The 19,051-nt window shown below is 39.6% G+C and overlaps 1 protein-coding gene across 1 annotated transcript; it reads right to left on the bottom strand.

Moving 5' to 3' along the window:
• Positions 1 to 8,444: 8,444 nt before the first annotated feature.
• LOC138871469 (uncharacterized) lies at positions 8,445 to 9,116 on the bottom strand. Its single transcript, XM_070149349.1, has 2 exons — positions 8,827 to 9,116; positions 8,445 to 8,679 (listed from the first exon to the last, which is right to left on the bottom strand). The coding sequence occupies exons 1-2, from the start codon at positions 9,114 to 9,116 to the stop codon at positions 8,445 to 8,447; spliced, it is 525 nt and encodes a 174-aa protein (XP_070005450.1).
• Between the last annotated feature and the right edge of the window lie 9,935 nt (positions 9,117 to 19,051).

The raw sequence follows: 19,051 nt of genomic DNA, 5'->3' as shown, positions 1-19,051 counted from the left end.
CAAGTTTCGGCAGGACCCCACCTAGATAACACGGGAATACATTTCAAGTTTTGGAATCAGGTGACCACCTGGAAAACAAGGGAATACAGTTCAAGTTTTGACATTAGGCGCCCACCTGGAAAACAAGGGAATACATTTTAAGATTTGGCATCAGGCACCCACTTGGAAAACAAGGGAATATATTTCAAGTTTTGGCATCAGGCGCCCACCTAGAAAGCAAAGGAATACATTTCAAGTTTTGGCATCAGGCGCCCACCTAGAAAACAAGGGAATACAGTTCAAGTTTTGGCATCAGGCGCCCACCTGGAAAATAAGGGAATATATTTTTCAAGTTTTGGCATCAGGCGCCCACCAGGAAAACAAGGGAATACATTTTTCAAGTTTTAGCAATCAAGCGCCCACCTGAAAAACAAGGGAATACATTTCCACTTTTGGCATCAGGCGCCCATCTGGAAAACAAGGGAACATGTTTCAAGTTCAAGTTGCAGGCGCCACCTGGAAAACAAGGGAATTTATTTCAAGTCTAAGCATCAGGCGCCCACCTGGACAACAAGGTAATTTATTTCTAATTTTAAGTCAGTGCAGGCGCCCACCTGGAGAATAAGGGAATTTATTTCAAGTTTTGGCATTAGGCACACACTTGGAGAATAAGGGAATTCATTTCAAGTGTTAGCATAAGGCGCCTACCTGAAAAACAAGGGAATTTATGTCAAGTTTAAGCATCAGGCGCCCACTTGAAGAACAAGGGAATTTATTTTAAATTTTAAGTCGACATCAGGCACCCACCTAGAGAACATTGGAATTCATTTAAGTTTAAGTTGCAGGCACCTGCCTAAAAAACAAGGGAATTTATTTCAAGTTCAAGTTGCAGGCGCCCACCTGGAAAACAAGGAAATTTATTTCAAGTTCAAGTTGCAGGCGCCCACCTGGAAAATAAAGGAATTTATTTCAAGTTCAAGTTGCAAGCGCCTACCTGAAAAACAAGGAAATTTATTTCAAGTTTAAGTTGCAGGCGCCCACCTGAAAAACAAGGGAATCTATTTCAAATTTTGAGTCAGCATCAGGCGCCCACCTTGAGAAACAAGGGAATTCATTTCAAGTTTAAGTTGCAGGCGCCCACCTGGAAAACAAGGGAAGTTATTACAAGTTTAAGTTGCATGTGCCTACCTGAAAAACAAGGGAATCTATTTCAAATTTTGAGTCAGCATCAGGAGCCCACCTTGAGAAACAAGGGAATTCATTTCAAGTTTAAGTTGCAGGCGCCCACCTTGAAAACAAGGGAATTTATTTCAAGTTCAAGTTGCAGGCGCCCATCTGGAGAAACAAGGGAATTCATTTTAAGTTTAAGTTGCAAGCGCCCACCTGGAAAGCAATGGAATTTATTTCAAGTTCAAGTTGTAGGCGCCCACCTAGAAAATAAGGAATTTTATTTCAAGTTTAAGTTATAAGCGCCCACCTGGAAAATAAGGGAATCTATTTCAAATCTTGAGTCAGCATCAGGCGCCCACCTGGATAAACAAGGGAATTCATTTTAAGTTTAAGTTGCAGGCGTCCACATGGAGAATAAGGGAATTTATTTCAAATTTTAAGTCAGCAACAGACGCCCACCTGGAAAACAAGGGAATTCATTTTAAGTTTAAGTTGCAGGCACCCACTTGGAGAACAAGGGAATTTATTTCAAATTTTAAGTCAACATCAGGCGCCCACCTGGAAAACAAGGGAATACACTTCAAGTATCAAGTCAAGTAGCAGGAACCCTCCTAGGGAGCGAGGGAATACATATCAGAGTTAAGCCCAAGAAAACAATAGGAACCCGCCGGAAGAATGGGGTCAATTCAAGTTAGGAATAACATAAGCTCGCCCCGAGAATGTGAGCCAACAGTTCAAGATGCACAACAGTGCTGTAGAAGATTCAAGATCATGTTTTGAAGACATATAGATAGGAATTTTGTAACTCATAGCTGATAGGCTTAGTTGGTCTTTTTAATCTTGATTTTTATATAATAACAGGACCGCAGACCAGAACCTCAACAGAATGGCACCTCACTCGACTCTCCAACTCATCCTTCCATCATTTTCCAGAACTACACTGACCTGATTCCTTTATAGCCAAGGATATGTAGGCAGCCTCAGAAGCAATGTTCGGTCAAACTTTTCAAAATGCTTTCCATGGAGTATCCAAACGGGCAAAAATCGCTCATATTTGCTCACTTTATCTTTGCCCGGAAACTTTTCGTGTTCCCAAGCAAAGAGGGGCATCAGTGAGCACGTGATTTTTACTCGAATAATAATATTCCTACAAAAGTCACAAATGGATTTTGCTTTTGAGTGTTTATTATTTTAGGAATTTATAGTAATTGTTTGTATTTAGTTACATTTTGGTGCATATTTAATATTTTAAAAAATTATGGGAAATACTTTAAAAAATGTCCAAATTTCATGCATTTCATTTTTAGGTTTAAGTTGTTAATTAATTGCATTATTAAATATAAAATCAAAATATTGGCTATTGTTACATTTTTAGCTTTTAGTTCAAAAATTAGTAATTTCTTTGCATTAGCTTTAACTTAATTAATCATTTTTATGGTTTAAATAAATAATTAATATGATTTTACAAATTAGGTTTTAGTCTAGGATTTTTAATTAAATTTAGTAGGTTAAAAATCAAGAAAAGAATAAAATAAGAGGGTAGCTTTGTTAAATCCCAAAATTGCGCCAAGACCAAATCTTTGAGCCCAATTTAATCCCCAGATCCGCCCAGCTAGTCGGTTTGACCCGCCCCACACCCTTAAATATAAACCTAATATCAAAAACAAAAGACCTAACCCTAATCTTACTCCCAAACGGCGCAACCCTATTCCCACCAAACTCGCCAAACTCATGCGAGTTCACTCGCACCCCCCCCCATCTCACCATGTCATCAAGATGCTAACGGTCTCTGACAGATTCCCTCATCCTCAACTCTCTTTTCACGTGTTGGAAGCATCTAGAAGGCATATGCTGGATGAATGGGGAGCGTGGGATAGATTTCAATGGATCCCAGCCCTTCATTCATTAGGTTTTTGCATGATAATTAGAGGAATTTTGGAAGAGGAAGGCTAGAGACAGATTTTCGGAGAAAAGTTTGAGAGGTAAAAGTTCTACGGCTAGGTCGAGTTTCAGATTTTCCATCTGATTTTCTGGTCTTCTCTTAAAAATATAGAAATCTCTTCAATTTTTCTTTTATTTGGGATATCAGAAAAAATAAAAAAAATAAAAAAGGGGGTTTGTTTCCTCTGTTTCAATTTTTAAATTTTGGTTGTTAAAATGGAGTTTGATTGAAGTTCAAATTCGAGTTTGTGTTTGGGTTCGGAATTCCGTTGCTGATTCGAGGTCTGCTCGTGAATTTCGGTTGCGTTTCCTTGTTCGAAGTTATTTCTGTTTCTCACTCGGATTCCAAATTCGAGTTCTTATAGTCGAATTTCTTACTTATGTTATTAAGAAAAGATTTACGTTTCTCAGGTTCATCTCTCCTCTCTTTTGTTTATTTGTTGTTACTACTGTGAATCTAAGCATTGAAATAGCTATTTTGAGATAGGGATTTGAATTACATATGCTTTAAACGGGCGTGGTTGTCTCGTTTGGTTAATTTAGATGTTGATAGTGTTATGGATTAGACTCGTTGGGTTCATGATTGGATATTTTACAAAGTGCTATAGTTTATTTTAATTGGTTTGGTCTAGTTGTGTTCACGTTCTTGACTTTAATGTTTCGACCCAAGTTTCTGTCGTGAATTTTAGTTGATTGCTAAGTATCAGTAGATGGAACAATGGTGTTTGCTTTTATTAACTTGTTTCAAGTGGGGAATGTATATAGGAGATTTTCACTTATCACTGTTGGAACCCATATTTACGTGCTTTGGAATATATTTTGAGCCTGTTTGAACTAGGTTGATTTTTATTTTTTTTCCTCATTTATTAGTTACTTCTTTTAACGCTAGAATGTTGTCAAAGTGATCATTTTTATGTTTTGAACGTCAGTAGTTCCCTTTTGTTGTTAAACTTTATAGTATTCTTAAAGATTGAGATTTGGAGGGCCAGTGCATTATACCTGGTGTAGAGCAATCTTCTTCAATTTTTTGAAACTATTTTTTGGAGCATAAATGGTGCGAGTCTTCACATGCATGTTATATATTTGGTTACATTATTTAATATTCCCATGTGCTTAATCTCATTTATGTGTTCTTGATGAGTTTTTGGGTCTTGATCTGCTGGATCAATTTGGCAAGTGGTTAAACAGAAAATAGGTTCTATAGTTCTACTTTTAACCAATTTGAATCATCTTGGGTAACTTAATTGGTTTTCTAAAAAGTGTAATTTTAGTTTGGGTTGGTAAGTTTCAAGAATTTGGCACCGATGAGGGGTCACAAAGAACTGAGGGATTAGACATCCTTTAATATCTCTTTCAATGGCTTAGTTTCACTTTATTTTCATTAGCTTTTAATTCTTCTTTGATCTTTGTCTCTTTAAGGGATTTGAGACGCCTATCTTCTTGCTTCTTGTCTTGCTTTGTGTTGGATCTATGCTTTCCACATGCTGAACAAATTTAACCATGGGAATTGGGAAGGCCAGCTCATTAGTGATTATTGTATTCATATATTTTAGGTTTGGTCTGGGCCACGTACATGAAAAAAGCAAAAGTTAAAGAAGGAATGAATATGGAATTAATCTTTATTTTCTTTAGTTTTATTTTACTTTTATTACCATGCCCGTTAGGAGCATGCTTAGGCCGTTAATATTCATGAATATTTGTAGTTTGCTTTAGGCGCACTTATATTAAATCATCATAGCTACATGTATGATTCCCGTGACGTAGTTGTGATAAATAATTTCCAAATCCGGGTGTACATTTCATGTGATCCGACTTCAATTTATAATAATGTTAAATAAATTAAGCATGTCGCGAACCGCGGGTGCATTTCATGTAGCGTGGTTTATGATTTATTTTAAAAAACAAACAAGTGTATGACGATTATGGATTTCCTTAAAAACATTAAAAGCAGTTAGAAAGTAAAAAATGCATGTAGGTTTAAAATATGTAATTGACCAGTTAATTAGGCCAATAATAATAGTTGAGCGACCGTGCTAAAACCACGGAACCTGGAATATCTAACACCTTCTCCGTGCTAACAAAATTCCTTACCCGGATTTCTGTGTTTTGCGGACTGTAAAATTGAGTCAAACTTTCCTCGATTCGGGATTTTAAACCTGTGATTTGGAACACTATAAATTATCCCAAGTGGCGAATCTGAATTTGAATAAATAATCATGTTTCGATTATTGTCACTTTAATTGGAAAAACTCCTTTATACCCTTTTCGGGGTAGAAAAAGGAGGTGTGACAGCTCAACTTCAAAGCTAAATTCTATTTCCTAAAGGTAAAACTTACGCTAAATCTTATAATCTATGAAGGTCTAAAAAAACTTAAAACTAAATCCCATTATCCAGGAGCGTCCTGAGAAGTTTAAATTAAATTTCATTATCCAGGAGGGTCCTGAAAACCTGAATCTAAATCCCATTATCCAGGAGGGTCTTGAAAACTTGAACTTAGATCTCATTATCCAGGAAGGCCCTAAAAATTTGAAAATAAATGTCATTATCCAGGAGGGTCCTGAAAACTTACGGTCGAACCTATTTGGCACATACTTTCCTCACGAAGGGTTCCTCCGGAACAAACGAAACTTCCTGCCCTCGTTTCAATCATAGAAAATTTTTATTAGTTTGAAAATGTGGTGGTTAGTTTGCGGCATTCTTGCTGAAGGTGGCTTTTCCCTTGCCATGCTTTATTCCGATTAGCTGCCTTAGACTGGCAAAGAATTGTTTGACCTTCTGATTGAGTCTCAACCACAGGACCCTGAATGACCCGAGTGCCCCACACTCATCCTGTTGTTTTACATTTCTGTCCTTCCAGTTTGAACCTCTGTATTCCCCAAAGTTCACGAAACCACTCGACTACTTGAACTCCCACTAACACCTTATTTTCCATTTTACATCTCGCTATTTCTGGTATGCTTTGGCTACACTTTGCTTTGTGAAATTTGAAAGTTGGAAATAAGCTTTGAAATCCCTCCTTGCTTGCTTAACAAGGCTAACATTGGAAAAGACTTAGAGAAGTTAACCCGAAATAAAATGAAATGCAATGACTTTGAGAGGTAGAAGCAAAGAAGAAAATTCGAAACAGGATGACTGTTTGAGGAAGAAAAGGAAAAGAGACTTATCTGAGCGAAGAATTTGGTACCAATGATCATGACATGCATTTCGGACTAATCAGTCCAGACAGTTCACCTAATCATTATTCATTTTATGCCCCATCTTCATACTTCGAAACCGGGATTTTCTATAATCTAATCTTTCTGCAGAGTCACGAGCCTCATTCGGCTTGCGGTGCCCTGACGGGTTTTTACCAACAAACCTCTCTCATTTAATCATCTCTCGACTCACTGTCGCCTTACGATGCGTGCGAGGGTTTTCACCAATAAGCTTCTCTCATTTTAGTTTTCTCTCAGCTTTCCATCGCCTTACGGTGCCCGTGAGGGTTTACACCAATAAGACTCTCTCATTTATTCATTTTCCTTGTGTAGAACGGAGTGTTGCCCCTGATGAATCATACCTCTATCTCGCTCAATTGGCATTCTCAAAGATTGATCGGAAGGTCTTTCTTTGGACCGTAATGTAGACTTTTGGATAGGGTTAGAAAGAAAGAATATCATACAAGCTCAAAACAGCTTAAAAGGGCTCAGAATTACAACTTTTGGAATCAGATTTCTTACAAAAACCATAACTTCTATCCCAGTTTCTTTGCCTGGGGCATTTTTAAATTTTTATTTTTATGGGACCTAACCGTGAGGTTGCCTATGTATCCTGAAAAGGAATCAGTTGGAACGTAGTTCAAGACATAGGAATTGCTTTTGTTTGGTTACTTTTCTCTCTCTTTTTTCTTTTTCTTTTCTTTTCTTTTCTTTTTCTTTTCTTTCTTTGGATTTACTTTTTCTTTATTTTTTCTCTTTCTATTTTTTTTATTCTCTTTTTCCTCTTTTCTCTTTTTTTATTTATCTATATTTCTAAATTCTGTTTCTGATTCCAAAAGAGAGGTATGAAAGAAAATAAATAAGGCTCAAAAGGGGAAATAAATGATAAAGTGTTTAGATAGCAGAATAAAATGTCTTCGTCACTCCAATATTCAAAACATGCCAAGTACAAACAAGACAATTAGACAAACCAAAGAAATCATACATAATATCTTTTGACTGCATCAGAATTGATAGCCATATCTACACATTCGCCTTCTATATCTGTTAAATACAAAGCACCATTGGACAACACTCTTGTTACAATGAACGGTCCCTGCCAATTTGGGGCAAACTTGCCTTTAGCTTCAGCCTGATATGGAAGGATGTGTTTCAATACTTGCTGACTCACTTCAAATTTCCGGGGAAGCACCTTCTTGTTGTATTCTCTTGTCATTCTCTTTTGATACAACTGACCATGACATACTGTCGCCCGTCTTTTCTCGTCAATCAGACTTAATTGCTCCAATTGGGTCTTGCCTACTCATCATCATCAATTTTAGCTTCAGCAACAATTCAGAGGGATGGAATTTTGACTTCCGTGGGTATAACTACTTCAGTCCCATATACCAACAAATAAGGCGTTGCACCTGCTGAAATGCGAAGAGTAGTGCGGTAACCCGGCAAAGCAAAAGGCAACTTTTTATGCCATTGCTTAGAACCTTGCACCACCTTTCGAAGTATCTTCTTTATGTTCTTGTTAGCCACCTCAACAGCTCCATTTGCCTTGGGGCGATACGGGGTGGAATTTCTATGCATAATCGTGAACTGTTGACATACTTCTTTCATCAAATGGTTGTTATGATTAGCACCATTGTCCGTGATGATTACCTTGGGGATTCCAAACCGGCAAATGAGGTTCGAATGAACAAAATTGACCACTGCCTTCTTGGTCACAGATTTGTAAGTCATAGCTTCAACCCACTTAGTGAAATAATCGATGGCCACCAGAATAAACATGTGCCCATTTGATGCCGCTGGATCAATTGGTCCAATGACATCCATGCCCCAAGAAACAAAAGGCCAAGGTGCAGACATTGTATCTCAGATGGTGGAGAATGAATCAAATCACCGTGTACCTGGCATTGATGACACTTGCGCACAAAGCTAATGCAATCTCGTTCCATGGTGAGCCAATAATACCCTGTTCGAAGATTTTTTTTGCCAAAACATACCCACTCATATGCGGACCGCAAACTCCGGCATACACTTAGGCCATGATAGACGTGGCCTGTTTATCATCTATGCACCTCAACAGCGCAAGATCTGGAGTTATCTTGTACAAAATTCCCTCGCTCAAGAAAAACCCACTAGCCAAACGTCGAATTGTTCTCTTTTGATCACCTATGGCCTGTACCGGATACCCCCATCTTGATGTATTCCCAAGTATCATGGAACCATGATTCACCATCAAGTTCCTCCTCAACCACATTACAGTAGGCATGCCTATCACGAACTTGAATATGCAAAGGGTTAACATAAGCTTTGTCCAGATGATGTAACATTGATGCCAATGTAGCCAAGGCATCGACAACGTAATTATGGATCCTCGGAATATGGCTGAATTCTACTGATCTGAAACGTTGAAAAAGATCATGCAAACATTGTTGATACGGCATGAGCTTTAAATTCTGAGTCTCCCATTCTCCCTGAATCTAGTGCACCAAAAGATCCGAATCTCCCAAGACCAAGACTTCCTGGACTCCTATGTCTATAGCCAACCTCAAACCCAAAATGCATGCCTCGTACTCAACCATGTTGTTGGTAGAATAAAAACGAAGCTGGGCCGTAACAGGGTAGTGATGCCCTGTTTCAGAAATGAGCACAGCCCCGATTTCGACACCTTTCATGTTAGCGGCTCCATCAAAGAAAAGTTTCCAACTTGGATTTTCATCCTGCTCCACCTTGTCAATATGCATTGCCTCTCCATCAGGAAAATAAGTTCTCAATGGTTCATACTCTTTATCCTCTGGGTTCTCGGCCAAATGATCGGCCAATGCTTGGGCTTTCATCGCGGTTCCAGTCACATAGATGATGTCAAACTCTGTGAGCAAAATCTACCACTTTGCAAGTCTTTCTATAGGCATAGGCTTCTGAAAGATATACTTTAGAGGATCCAAACGAGAAATGAGGTAAGTAGTGTAGGACGACAGATAATGCTTCAACTTTTGTGTTACCCAAGTCAGGGTGCAACATGTCCTTTCTAGGGGGGTATACTTAACCTCATATGTAAACTTTTTGCTGAGATAATAGATGGCTTTCTCCTTCCTATCAATGATGTCATGTTGACCTAACACACAACAGAATGAATTATCCAAGACTATCAAATAGAGAATTAAAGGTCTCCCAGGTTCCGGCGGGACCAACACAGGTGGGTTTGATAGGTACCCCTTGATCTTATCAAATGCCTCCTGGAACTCGTCAGTCCATCTGATTGTAGCATCCTTCTTCAGCAACTTAAAAATGGGCTCGCAAGGGTTCGTAAGTTGAGCAATAAACCTGCTGATGTAGTTTACACGCCGGAGCAAACTCATCACCTCAGTCTTATTCCTTGGGGTGGCAATTCTTGGATAGCTTTGATTTTTGACGGATCCAACTCATGCCTTGCCGACTGACTATGAACACCAACAGTTTCCCATACGGAACACCAAATGCACATTTTGTAGGGTTGAGCTTAAGATTGTACCTGCGGAGCTTTGGAAGAACTTTCTTAAGTCCCCGACATGGTCGAACTGTTGCTTTGACTTTATGATCACATCATATACATAAACCTCAATCTCCTTGTGTATCATCTCATGAAATACAGTAGTCATTGCCCTTATATAGGTTGCCCAAGCATTTTTCAGACCAAATGGCATTACCCGGTAGAAATATGTCACCCATGGCATGATGAACACTATCTTTTCTGCATCTTCCTCATCCATCAAGATCTAGTGATATCCCACATAACAATCCACAAAAGACCCTATCTCATGCTTGGCATAGTTATCAATCAAAATGTGGATATTTGGCAATGGGATGTTATCCATTGGACTTGCTTTGTTGAGATCGCGGTAATCAACGCACACCCTGGTCTTACCATCCTTATTTGGTACTAGCACAACATTAGCTAACCAGGTGGGGTATCGTGTGACTTGAATGACCTTTGCATTCAACTGTTTTGTGATTTCTTCCTTGATCTTCACACTCATGTCAGTTTTAAACTTCCGTAACTTCTGCTTGACAGGATGGAATGTCAGATCGGTTGGCAATTTATGAACTACCAAGTCAGTACTCAAACCTGGCATGTCACCATATGACCACGCAAAAATGTCTTTATATTTAAACAGTGCTTTGATTATTTCTTTCATTGATTTGTGGTTCCAAGCGTACACTTATCTTGGTTTCCGTAATATTATCTTGATTGTTTCAATTCATTCAAATTAGGCTTGGGTTTCTCTTAAAATGGATTTAGTTCTTTACTAATTTCCTCAAATGCCTCATCTTCATCATATTCTATTTCATCATCACACTCTATGTTTTTTATTATTATTTCAGAGTTAGATTGACTTTTAAGACATGACCGAAGATTCCTCATGCATGTCATGTCTTGAAACCAACATAAAAAGAACTGTACAAAGAAAGAAAAAAAATAACACTATCAGGAGTAATGGAAAAGGGAAATTGCATTTCATTGAAAATAAAAGATAAGAGGGTTTGTACATCAAAACAAGTAAAAAATAAAAATCTGGATTACAACCCTACAATAATCCAGATAATAGTAAGGAAAACAAAGCAAACTACCAAGACTCCTTCCGAGTAGGGAGAGGAGTAGCATTCTAATTGTTAAGCTTCACTTTTAGCCCAATAAACTGCACGTCTGCTTTAATGGAACCATCCCCAATTTCTACCATGTTCACCTCATCAAATAGACTCTGGAACCTTTCAATCAACTCTTCATCAAAGTCAACCACATGCTTTGGAACTGCTTACACCGGACACTTCACAACCCCTAACTTGAACGAAAGACATGGAGAGGCGTGGGATAGGCTTAGGGAGCGACCATGCCTTCTTTTTCAACTTTTTAGCCTTTTTTACATCATCCTATGTAGGATTGAACCCCAGACCAAATGTGCCTAGATTTTCATGTAGAGACACTGGCTGCACGATACCATGCAAAGATGCGCCCAGACCCTTGCCCGGCACAAAACCATTCTTCAACATCTCATTTGCTACCATAATGGTTGCAAAGCTAGCTTTGGACCTGGAATATATTACCCTTTCGGAACCTTCTCAAAGATGCACCCAGACACTTTCCCAGCACAAAACCATTTACCATAACGGTCGCAGAAGCTAGCTTTGGACCTGGAATATATTTCCCTTCCGGAACCTTCTCAACAGACACTGTTTTGGAAACTTGGTACACCCAAGGCCCATTATCAGCTTCAGCCTTAATAAACGGGACAGATGTATTATTGTAAGCACATAAGTTCTCATCACCATGCACAGCAATTTCATGTTTGTCCCACTCAAACTTTACCATCTGGTGCAAAGAAGACGGGACTGCTTTGGCAACATATATCTAGGGCCTACCCAACAATAAATTGTAAGAGACGGCCACATACAGTACCAGGAACTCCATGGTAAATTCAACTGCTCCTATTGTTAGTTCGAGCACGATATTTCCAACAAAATCTTTTCCCCCTTCGTCAAAACCTAGGATACATACAGTGTTCTTGGGTATCCGCTCATCATCAATTTTCAACTTGTGCAGAGTGAAGAGAGGGCAAATATTTGCACTGGACCCATTGTCAACTAACACCCTTATGACCATAGAATCTTCGCATTTCACTATGAGATAAAGAGCCTGGTTGTGTTTCATACCCTCCAAAGGCAACTCATCATCCGAGAAGGTGATCCTGTTTGACTCAAATATCTTATTGGTAATTTTCTCCAAATGGTTCACTGTCATCTTGTCAGGGACATGAGCTTCATTCAAAATCTTCATGAAGGCCTGGCGGTGCTCATTTGAATGTATCAACAATGATAGAAGAGAAATCTGGGCGGGGGTCTTTCTCAATTGTTCTACTATGGAGTAATCCTGCACCTTCATTTTTCTCAAAAATTCTTCCGCCTCCTTTTCGGTAACTGGTTTCTTCACTAGAATTGGACTATCTTTCAGTGGCTTAGCTTTCCTTAATTCATCTAGGGCAAATAATCTCCCCGAACGAGTCAAACCCTGGGTTTCATTAACTTCTTCTTCCACTTCTTTCCCTTTATAAGTTACTATCACTCACTTGTAATTCTATGGAACAGCCTTGGTGTTATCTATCGGCAATTGGGTCACAGGTTTAATAATAACAATGTCAATGCGAGCCCCTTCCACAATAATGACAGGCTTACCTGCTACCCCCGGCACGACCACTTTTGTCTTTCCTTGCTTTGTTGCAACATCATCCGGGAACCCCTTCGAGACTACCACAGGCGACTTATCATTGGGCATGCTTGGCTTTTCTGTCAGCCATTCAGTTATCGTAGATGTTGCCTTTGTAACAACTGGAGCTTTGAATGGCTTACTTTCAATGGCACGGATCATCATAACAGACTTTGAAGTCTTCTTGGTCTCCCTATCCTTATGCATTATCTCAATCATGTGTGTTTCGGCATAGGCTGGCAACAGATTTTGATTGATATTGGGCGCTTCTGGGCTCTGGACCACAATTTGGTTTGTATCAATAAGCTCCTGGATGGCATTTTTCAAATTCCAACACTTTTTTGTGTCATGCTACGGAGCATCAGAACAATATGAACATCTGAGGGAATAATCCAGGTTCTTTGGACGGGGGTTTGGTAATTTTGACTCAATTGGCCTCAGAACATCCAACTGCCTCAACCTTAGAAATATGTTGGTATAAGACTCCCCAAGCGGGGTGAAAGTTTTCTTCCACTGAAGCCTTTCATTTCTATACTCTATCCTGGATCGAAAGCTTGGACTAGTAGGGTTTCGGTATGTTTGTGGAAGTAGATAAGAGTTTTATGGAGCTGGGGCATGCCATTACGGGTAAGGAGGGGGTTGGGCATATGACTGTGCATGATGGACATGGTATTGGGGTGGACTGACTGAATATTGCGGCTCTAGTGGTGGGAAGTAGTGTTGGGGTGGATTATACCGAGTTTGGGTGTAGGTTTGAGGCTGGGGTCGAGGCTAGTTGTAGTGATGAGGGAGCCCCTTAGGACATGCCACAATCCTGAGACGACCATAGCAACATCTTCTTTCTTATTTTCCCTAACACACCTCTGGTGCCATTCTGGATTGCTTGTGTAGTTACTTTGATGGCAGAGTAACTCATGATCTTGCTTGATTTGAGTCCTTCCTCTACCATTCCTCTCATTTTTACCACTTCATTGAAAGACTTACCTATGGTCGAGATCAGATGACCAAAGTAAGTAGGCTCCAAGGCCTAAAGAAAATACTCTACCATTTCATCTTCCTCCATTGGAGGGTTGACGCGTGCTGCCTGTTCTCTCCAACGGAAACCATACTCCCTGAAACTTTCACTGGGCTTTTTCTCTATCTCAGTCAAAGACAAATGATCTGGGACAATCTCTACATTACACTGGAAATGTCGAGCAAAAGCCTGGGCCAGATCATCCCAAGTGTACCACCTGATGTTGTTCTGGTGGGTATACCACTCCAATGCTGCACCACTCAGACTTTGGCTAAAATACGCCATCAACATTTATCTTTCCTACCGGCTCCCCTCATTTTGCTGCAAAATGCTCTCAAGTGGGCCATGGGGTCTCCATGCCTGTTATACAAGTCAAACATGGGCATTTTGAATCCGACAGGTAGCTGGACATCAGGAAATAAGCATTTATCCTTATAAGCCATGTTTACTTGGCTTCCTAACCCTTGCATATTTCTCAATGACTTCTCCAAGCTCTTTACCTTCCTAAATATCTCCTCTTGCTCAGTGTTTTTGGGTGGCCTCTCAGTTTTGACAGGAAGTTCAAAGTAGGGAGTGTATGAGTAGTGATCTGGGATTTTGAAGGTGGTGCGTGTTGTGGGGATAGATCAATAACGGGGGGCTTTTGAGATTGAGCTAGTGGTGGGATGAAAGCAGGGTTGGTAGGGTTTGATGGTGGAGGATGCCCTTTCATCCATGCTTGGTACATTTCGGCCATTTGGTGCGTTAGCTTATGTAACTCCTCTTTCAAACCAGACTCAGATTCCTCCTCCTCTCTCGGCGGGTCAATAACACTCGCATCCAATTCTTTTCCAGTCATGATCATCTTGTGTTTAGACCTGTATTGTATGGGTGGGTTACCAGAATGCCAAACAAACTAACCACCTTCCTGCTCTCAATGACGACATCAAACTCGTTAGTGTTTAAGATTTTAACAGATAGGCAACCGCACATTTGGGATGCAATGCGCCTATAGAATTAAAAGTTTCTACAATGTATTTGAACAGTTGCATATTTCATCCCGGCCTTAACCAACTCTTTTCACTTTGCACTTTCTCTTCTCCCTTTTTTCTCTTTTTTCACTATTGCCCTTTTCTGTCGCCATTGATTTTCCCACTCGGTTCTTGTCACTCCCTTTTTTTTAAATTTTTTGCACTCGCTTTTGTTCCCTCGTTTTTCCATTAGTTCTCTCCATTCAATTTCTTTTCTTTTTATTGTCTCTCATTTTTCTTTTTCATTTTATGGTTATGATTGAATACTATGGGGATTTCCTACGTATCATTACTCCACATGAATCAGATCATTACGTAGTTCAGGGATACGTGCAAAATAAAAGAAAGAAATCTTTTTGGGTTTTCAAATTTTCATAAAATAAAACATTTTGAGTTTCCTCTATTACAACGACTCCGTCCTACAGACCTAAACATAAAAACTAACAAACTCTAAAAGAAACTGCAATACAGACTCGAAAGTGGACTAACAGACTCTAAAAGAAACTGAAAATACAAACTCGAAAGTGGACTAACAGACTCCAAAAGAAATTGAAAATACAGACTCGAAAAATAAAATCAGAAATACATAAGTGCCTCAACTACTGCTCCAGGGGCCCGCGGGACATCGGTCGGTCTCGCTGCGAGCTTACGTGCCATATCTTCTTGGAGAAGATATAGGTCATCCATTATCTGATGGACAAAAATCATAACTGCAGCGAAGAACATGGACCTGGTCATGTCCTCGCATTCATTGCACTTCATCACAATATACTCAGCAATCCTTCTAACCCTCTCCCTGATGACGCCTTTCTCTTGTCGGAGATCCTCTTCTAGTTGTGACATCAAGGCGTAGAAGTGTTCTCTTTCCGCTTTGAAGTTCTTTGCTTGCTTGGACATTTCGCTCTCAAGGGTACTAATCTTTTTCTCCAACCCCATGATTCATTTGTCGTATTTTTCCTTCAACTGTTGAACGAAACGTGCCCATTCCTTCGCATTCCTGGCCAACTTTTCTCGGGCCTTTTCTAGTTCGCCCTCGGTCTTTTCCAAATCAAACCCATAGTCACATACATTCCGCCTAAGGTTGTTTATAAGTTTCTGATCCTTTTCACTTCTGGCAGGGTTCTCAGCTACTATTTTCATCTTCCGGATTTGGGTTCGGAGAGCTTCATTTTCTTACGCCAATCTTTTCTTTTCACCCTCATCCACAACGGCTTGCAAACCACTCTCAAATTGAAGATCTATGACTTGTTTTTCCAACTTGCTTATGGTGGCTCTTTACTTATTTTATTTGGTCAACCAGGCCCATTGTTCATGTACCTTATCAGTGAACTGTTGTACGTGGGGCCTTTTGGCAGGTCGTCCAGGCTCTCGATGGACTTGAACCCTTTTACCATACCAAGCCATCAAACTAGGCTCTACCTCACCCTTGAAAAAAATCCCATACTCGAGTGTGCGGCTCCAGGTACCTACACTAATGCCAAATATGGCGAACTTTTTCTTCCGGGAATGCAGCTTTTAGACTTAGTTCAATGACTTGTCGACTTAAATCTTCATAATGAGAGAGAGTTTGGTACCTGCCCAGCTGGCGTAGAACCTTGTGTGGAGCATACGGCTGAATACTCCGAAGACCCATTAATAATAGATAGCACACTCCGACCTCCATATAGATAAATTCGTTGATCAGGAGCCAACCAAGTGTTCACTCAATTTTGCTTGTAGTCAAAGAACCCAAATGTGCGAACCATGCCTCTGTACCTTTTGGAAATTCATGACCATCCACCCGGTATTCGTGTTCTTCAATGCAGCTAAGACTAGTCAGACCATAGTTCATGTACCCCAGACGATAGCAAAGGTGTTCTTCCATCCAGAGTTGTAGAAGCATGTTGCAACCCTCAAAATATTTTCCCCCTGCTCGACAAACAGTTAGTGCTCGATAAATCTCTGCTAAGATCATTGGTACAATAGTGCCATCGGCCCTTTAGATCATGAAGTCAGCTACTCTTGCGAGCCCCAACTCTATGTGTTTGTCACTCCTTGGGCAGATTAGAGTGCCTAAGAATGCCACAATGAAGGCCAATCCTCGACGTGCCTCCCATTTGTCTTTATTCCCACGATGACTTAAACCGGTATCCGGAGCCTCAAAATCGTGGGGGTTCCCATAACGGTGGTATAGGAAGTGGAATGTGCAGAATCCTTCAGCAAGTTCCCATCTTTGACTTCTAGGCTAATACTCAGGAGGTCCAAAAACTTGTGAGAGGTTACAGCTCTTGGTGCCACTGGATATCGGAACTTGAGATTTCCGTTAACACCAGCATAGTCTGCTATCTCCTCAAGTGTAGGGGTTAACTCAAAATCAGAGAAGTGGAATACATTGTGAGATGGGTCCCAAAACGATATCAAAGCTTCAACTATATCAATCCCTGGTTTAATTTTCAACAACCGGTGAGCCCACCTAAAACTTTTATCGCATCACCCTGCTGATCTCCTCCAGTCATTCCGCTACATATGGAGTCCTATCGAATTTTCTCTACAACTTTGAAAGGTTCATTTTCAATAGTGCTCATCCTGTACATTTATTTAAAGTGATTGGTAAAAAAACATTATTTATTTTGACCCAAAAGGAAAATTATTATTTTTTGCAAAATTGCAACTCAAACAAAAAGAACTTGCTCAAACAAAACACCTTTGCAAATACGACCCTTCAGCACTTCATGAAAGAATATTTTAGGGTTGTGTTCGCTAAATGGCCAAAAATTTGAAAAAAAAAATCATAGGTGACAATTCTTGCAAAAACAGCCTTTCGGCGCCTTGTCAGGACATTTATGGCTATTTAAACAAAAATGGCATCGCCTAACTTTATTTGTGACAAAAATGACAACATTTCATGTTTTTGGTCATTTTTGCAAAAAGCGGGGCTAGACCCGATGAGGGTTGCCTACGTATACCACATCCGGTGAGAATCAAACTCGCGTAGTTCGGTCAGTTTTGACGCAACAAAAAAATATAAACACTTCGAAATAACTTTTCCTCCTTTTTTCCTTTTTGTTTTTCAAATATTTCGGCAGAGTTTCGGGATATTTTGGACACCAGGTTTTTCAAAGGCGGGTAATTTCCTCTCTCCTACCTCAATTTGATTTTTCTCAATTTTTCTTCCCTATTCTAGAAGGTGGTCAACATGCAATCCGAATCAAATAAATGTACAAGTAGTACGTAGAATGCATCAGGATGGTCTTCCATTTAGAGTACACTTGTCCTAGACGGACCCAACCCCTATGTTGAGTCCCCAAAGTCAAATGCATGTGATGCAAACAAGCGTTCCTACTTGGGATCCGACATGAGGCTATGTTATTCTAGGTTTAAAAATCTGGGTGTATTTGTTCTAGACCTGGCTTACCCGAGCGGACAGCTCAAGCCGGGGGGGGGGGCAGCGTACCGGGAATACAGAAGCTTCACCGGCTTTGCCACTTGTCCGAACATCGTTCTAAAATTGGGATATGACTCTAACAGAAGAGAAGTCACACGAAGTGCACACTTCCCAGATGATTTAGAAGACTTAGAGAGAAGATAGTTTCATAATAATTTATATACGGTTCAAACAATATCAAAGCGGTAAAAAATAACATTTAGCACATTAGGCTCAAACACCTAAAAATTAGATAATAAATAAAGTCAACTATAACAGATATTCTAAGCTCGAATTCTGAACCTTAAACCAGAGATGCTAGGTTCGGTCCCCAGCAGAGTCACCAGAGCTGTAATACCTCTTTTTTCTACCTCGAAAAGGGTATAGGGGAATTTTTCTAATTAAAGTGACAATAATTGAAACGGGATTATTTATTCAAATTTAGAGTCGCCACTTGGGATTATTTATGGTGTCCCATGTCACCAATTTAAAAATCTGAATCGAGGAAAGTTTGACTATGTTTTACAGTCCGCGAAACACAGAAATCCGGTAAGAAATTCTATTAACCCGGGAGAAGGTGTTAGGCATTCTCGGGTTCCGTGTTTTAGCACGGTCTCTCATCTATTATTATTTTCCTAATTATCTGGTCAATTACATATTTTATACCTACGAGCATTTTTAACTTTCTAATCGCTTTTAATGTTTTTAAGGAAATTCATAATCGCCATACACTTGTTTGTTTTTGAAAATAAATCGTAAACCACGCTACATGAAATGCACCCGCGGTTCGCGACATGTTTAATTTATTTAACATTATTATAAATTAAAGTCGAGTCACATGAAATGTACACCCGGATTTGAAAATTACTTATCACAACTATAAGCTCGCCTAAAGCAAACTATGAATATTAACGAATAATAACGGTCTAAGTATGCTCCTAACGGGCATGGTAATAAAAGTAAAATAAAACTAAAGGAAATAAAGATTAATTCCATGTTCATTTCTTCTTTAACTTTTGTTTTTTTCATGTATGTGGCCCAGACTAAACCTAAAACATATGAATACAATAATCACTAATGAGCTAGCCTTCCCAATTCCCATGGTT

Source organism: Nicotiana sylvestris, chromosome 6 (assembly GCF_000393655.2).
Source record: "Nicotiana sylvestris chromosome 6, ASM39365v2, whole genome shotgun sequence".
Lineage (NCBI taxonomy): Eukaryota > Viridiplantae > Streptophyta > Magnoliopsida > Solanales > Solanaceae > Nicotiana > Nicotiana sylvestris.
Note: the sequence above shows the minus strand (reverse complement) of the source record. Positions and strands in the feature narration are given on the sequence as shown.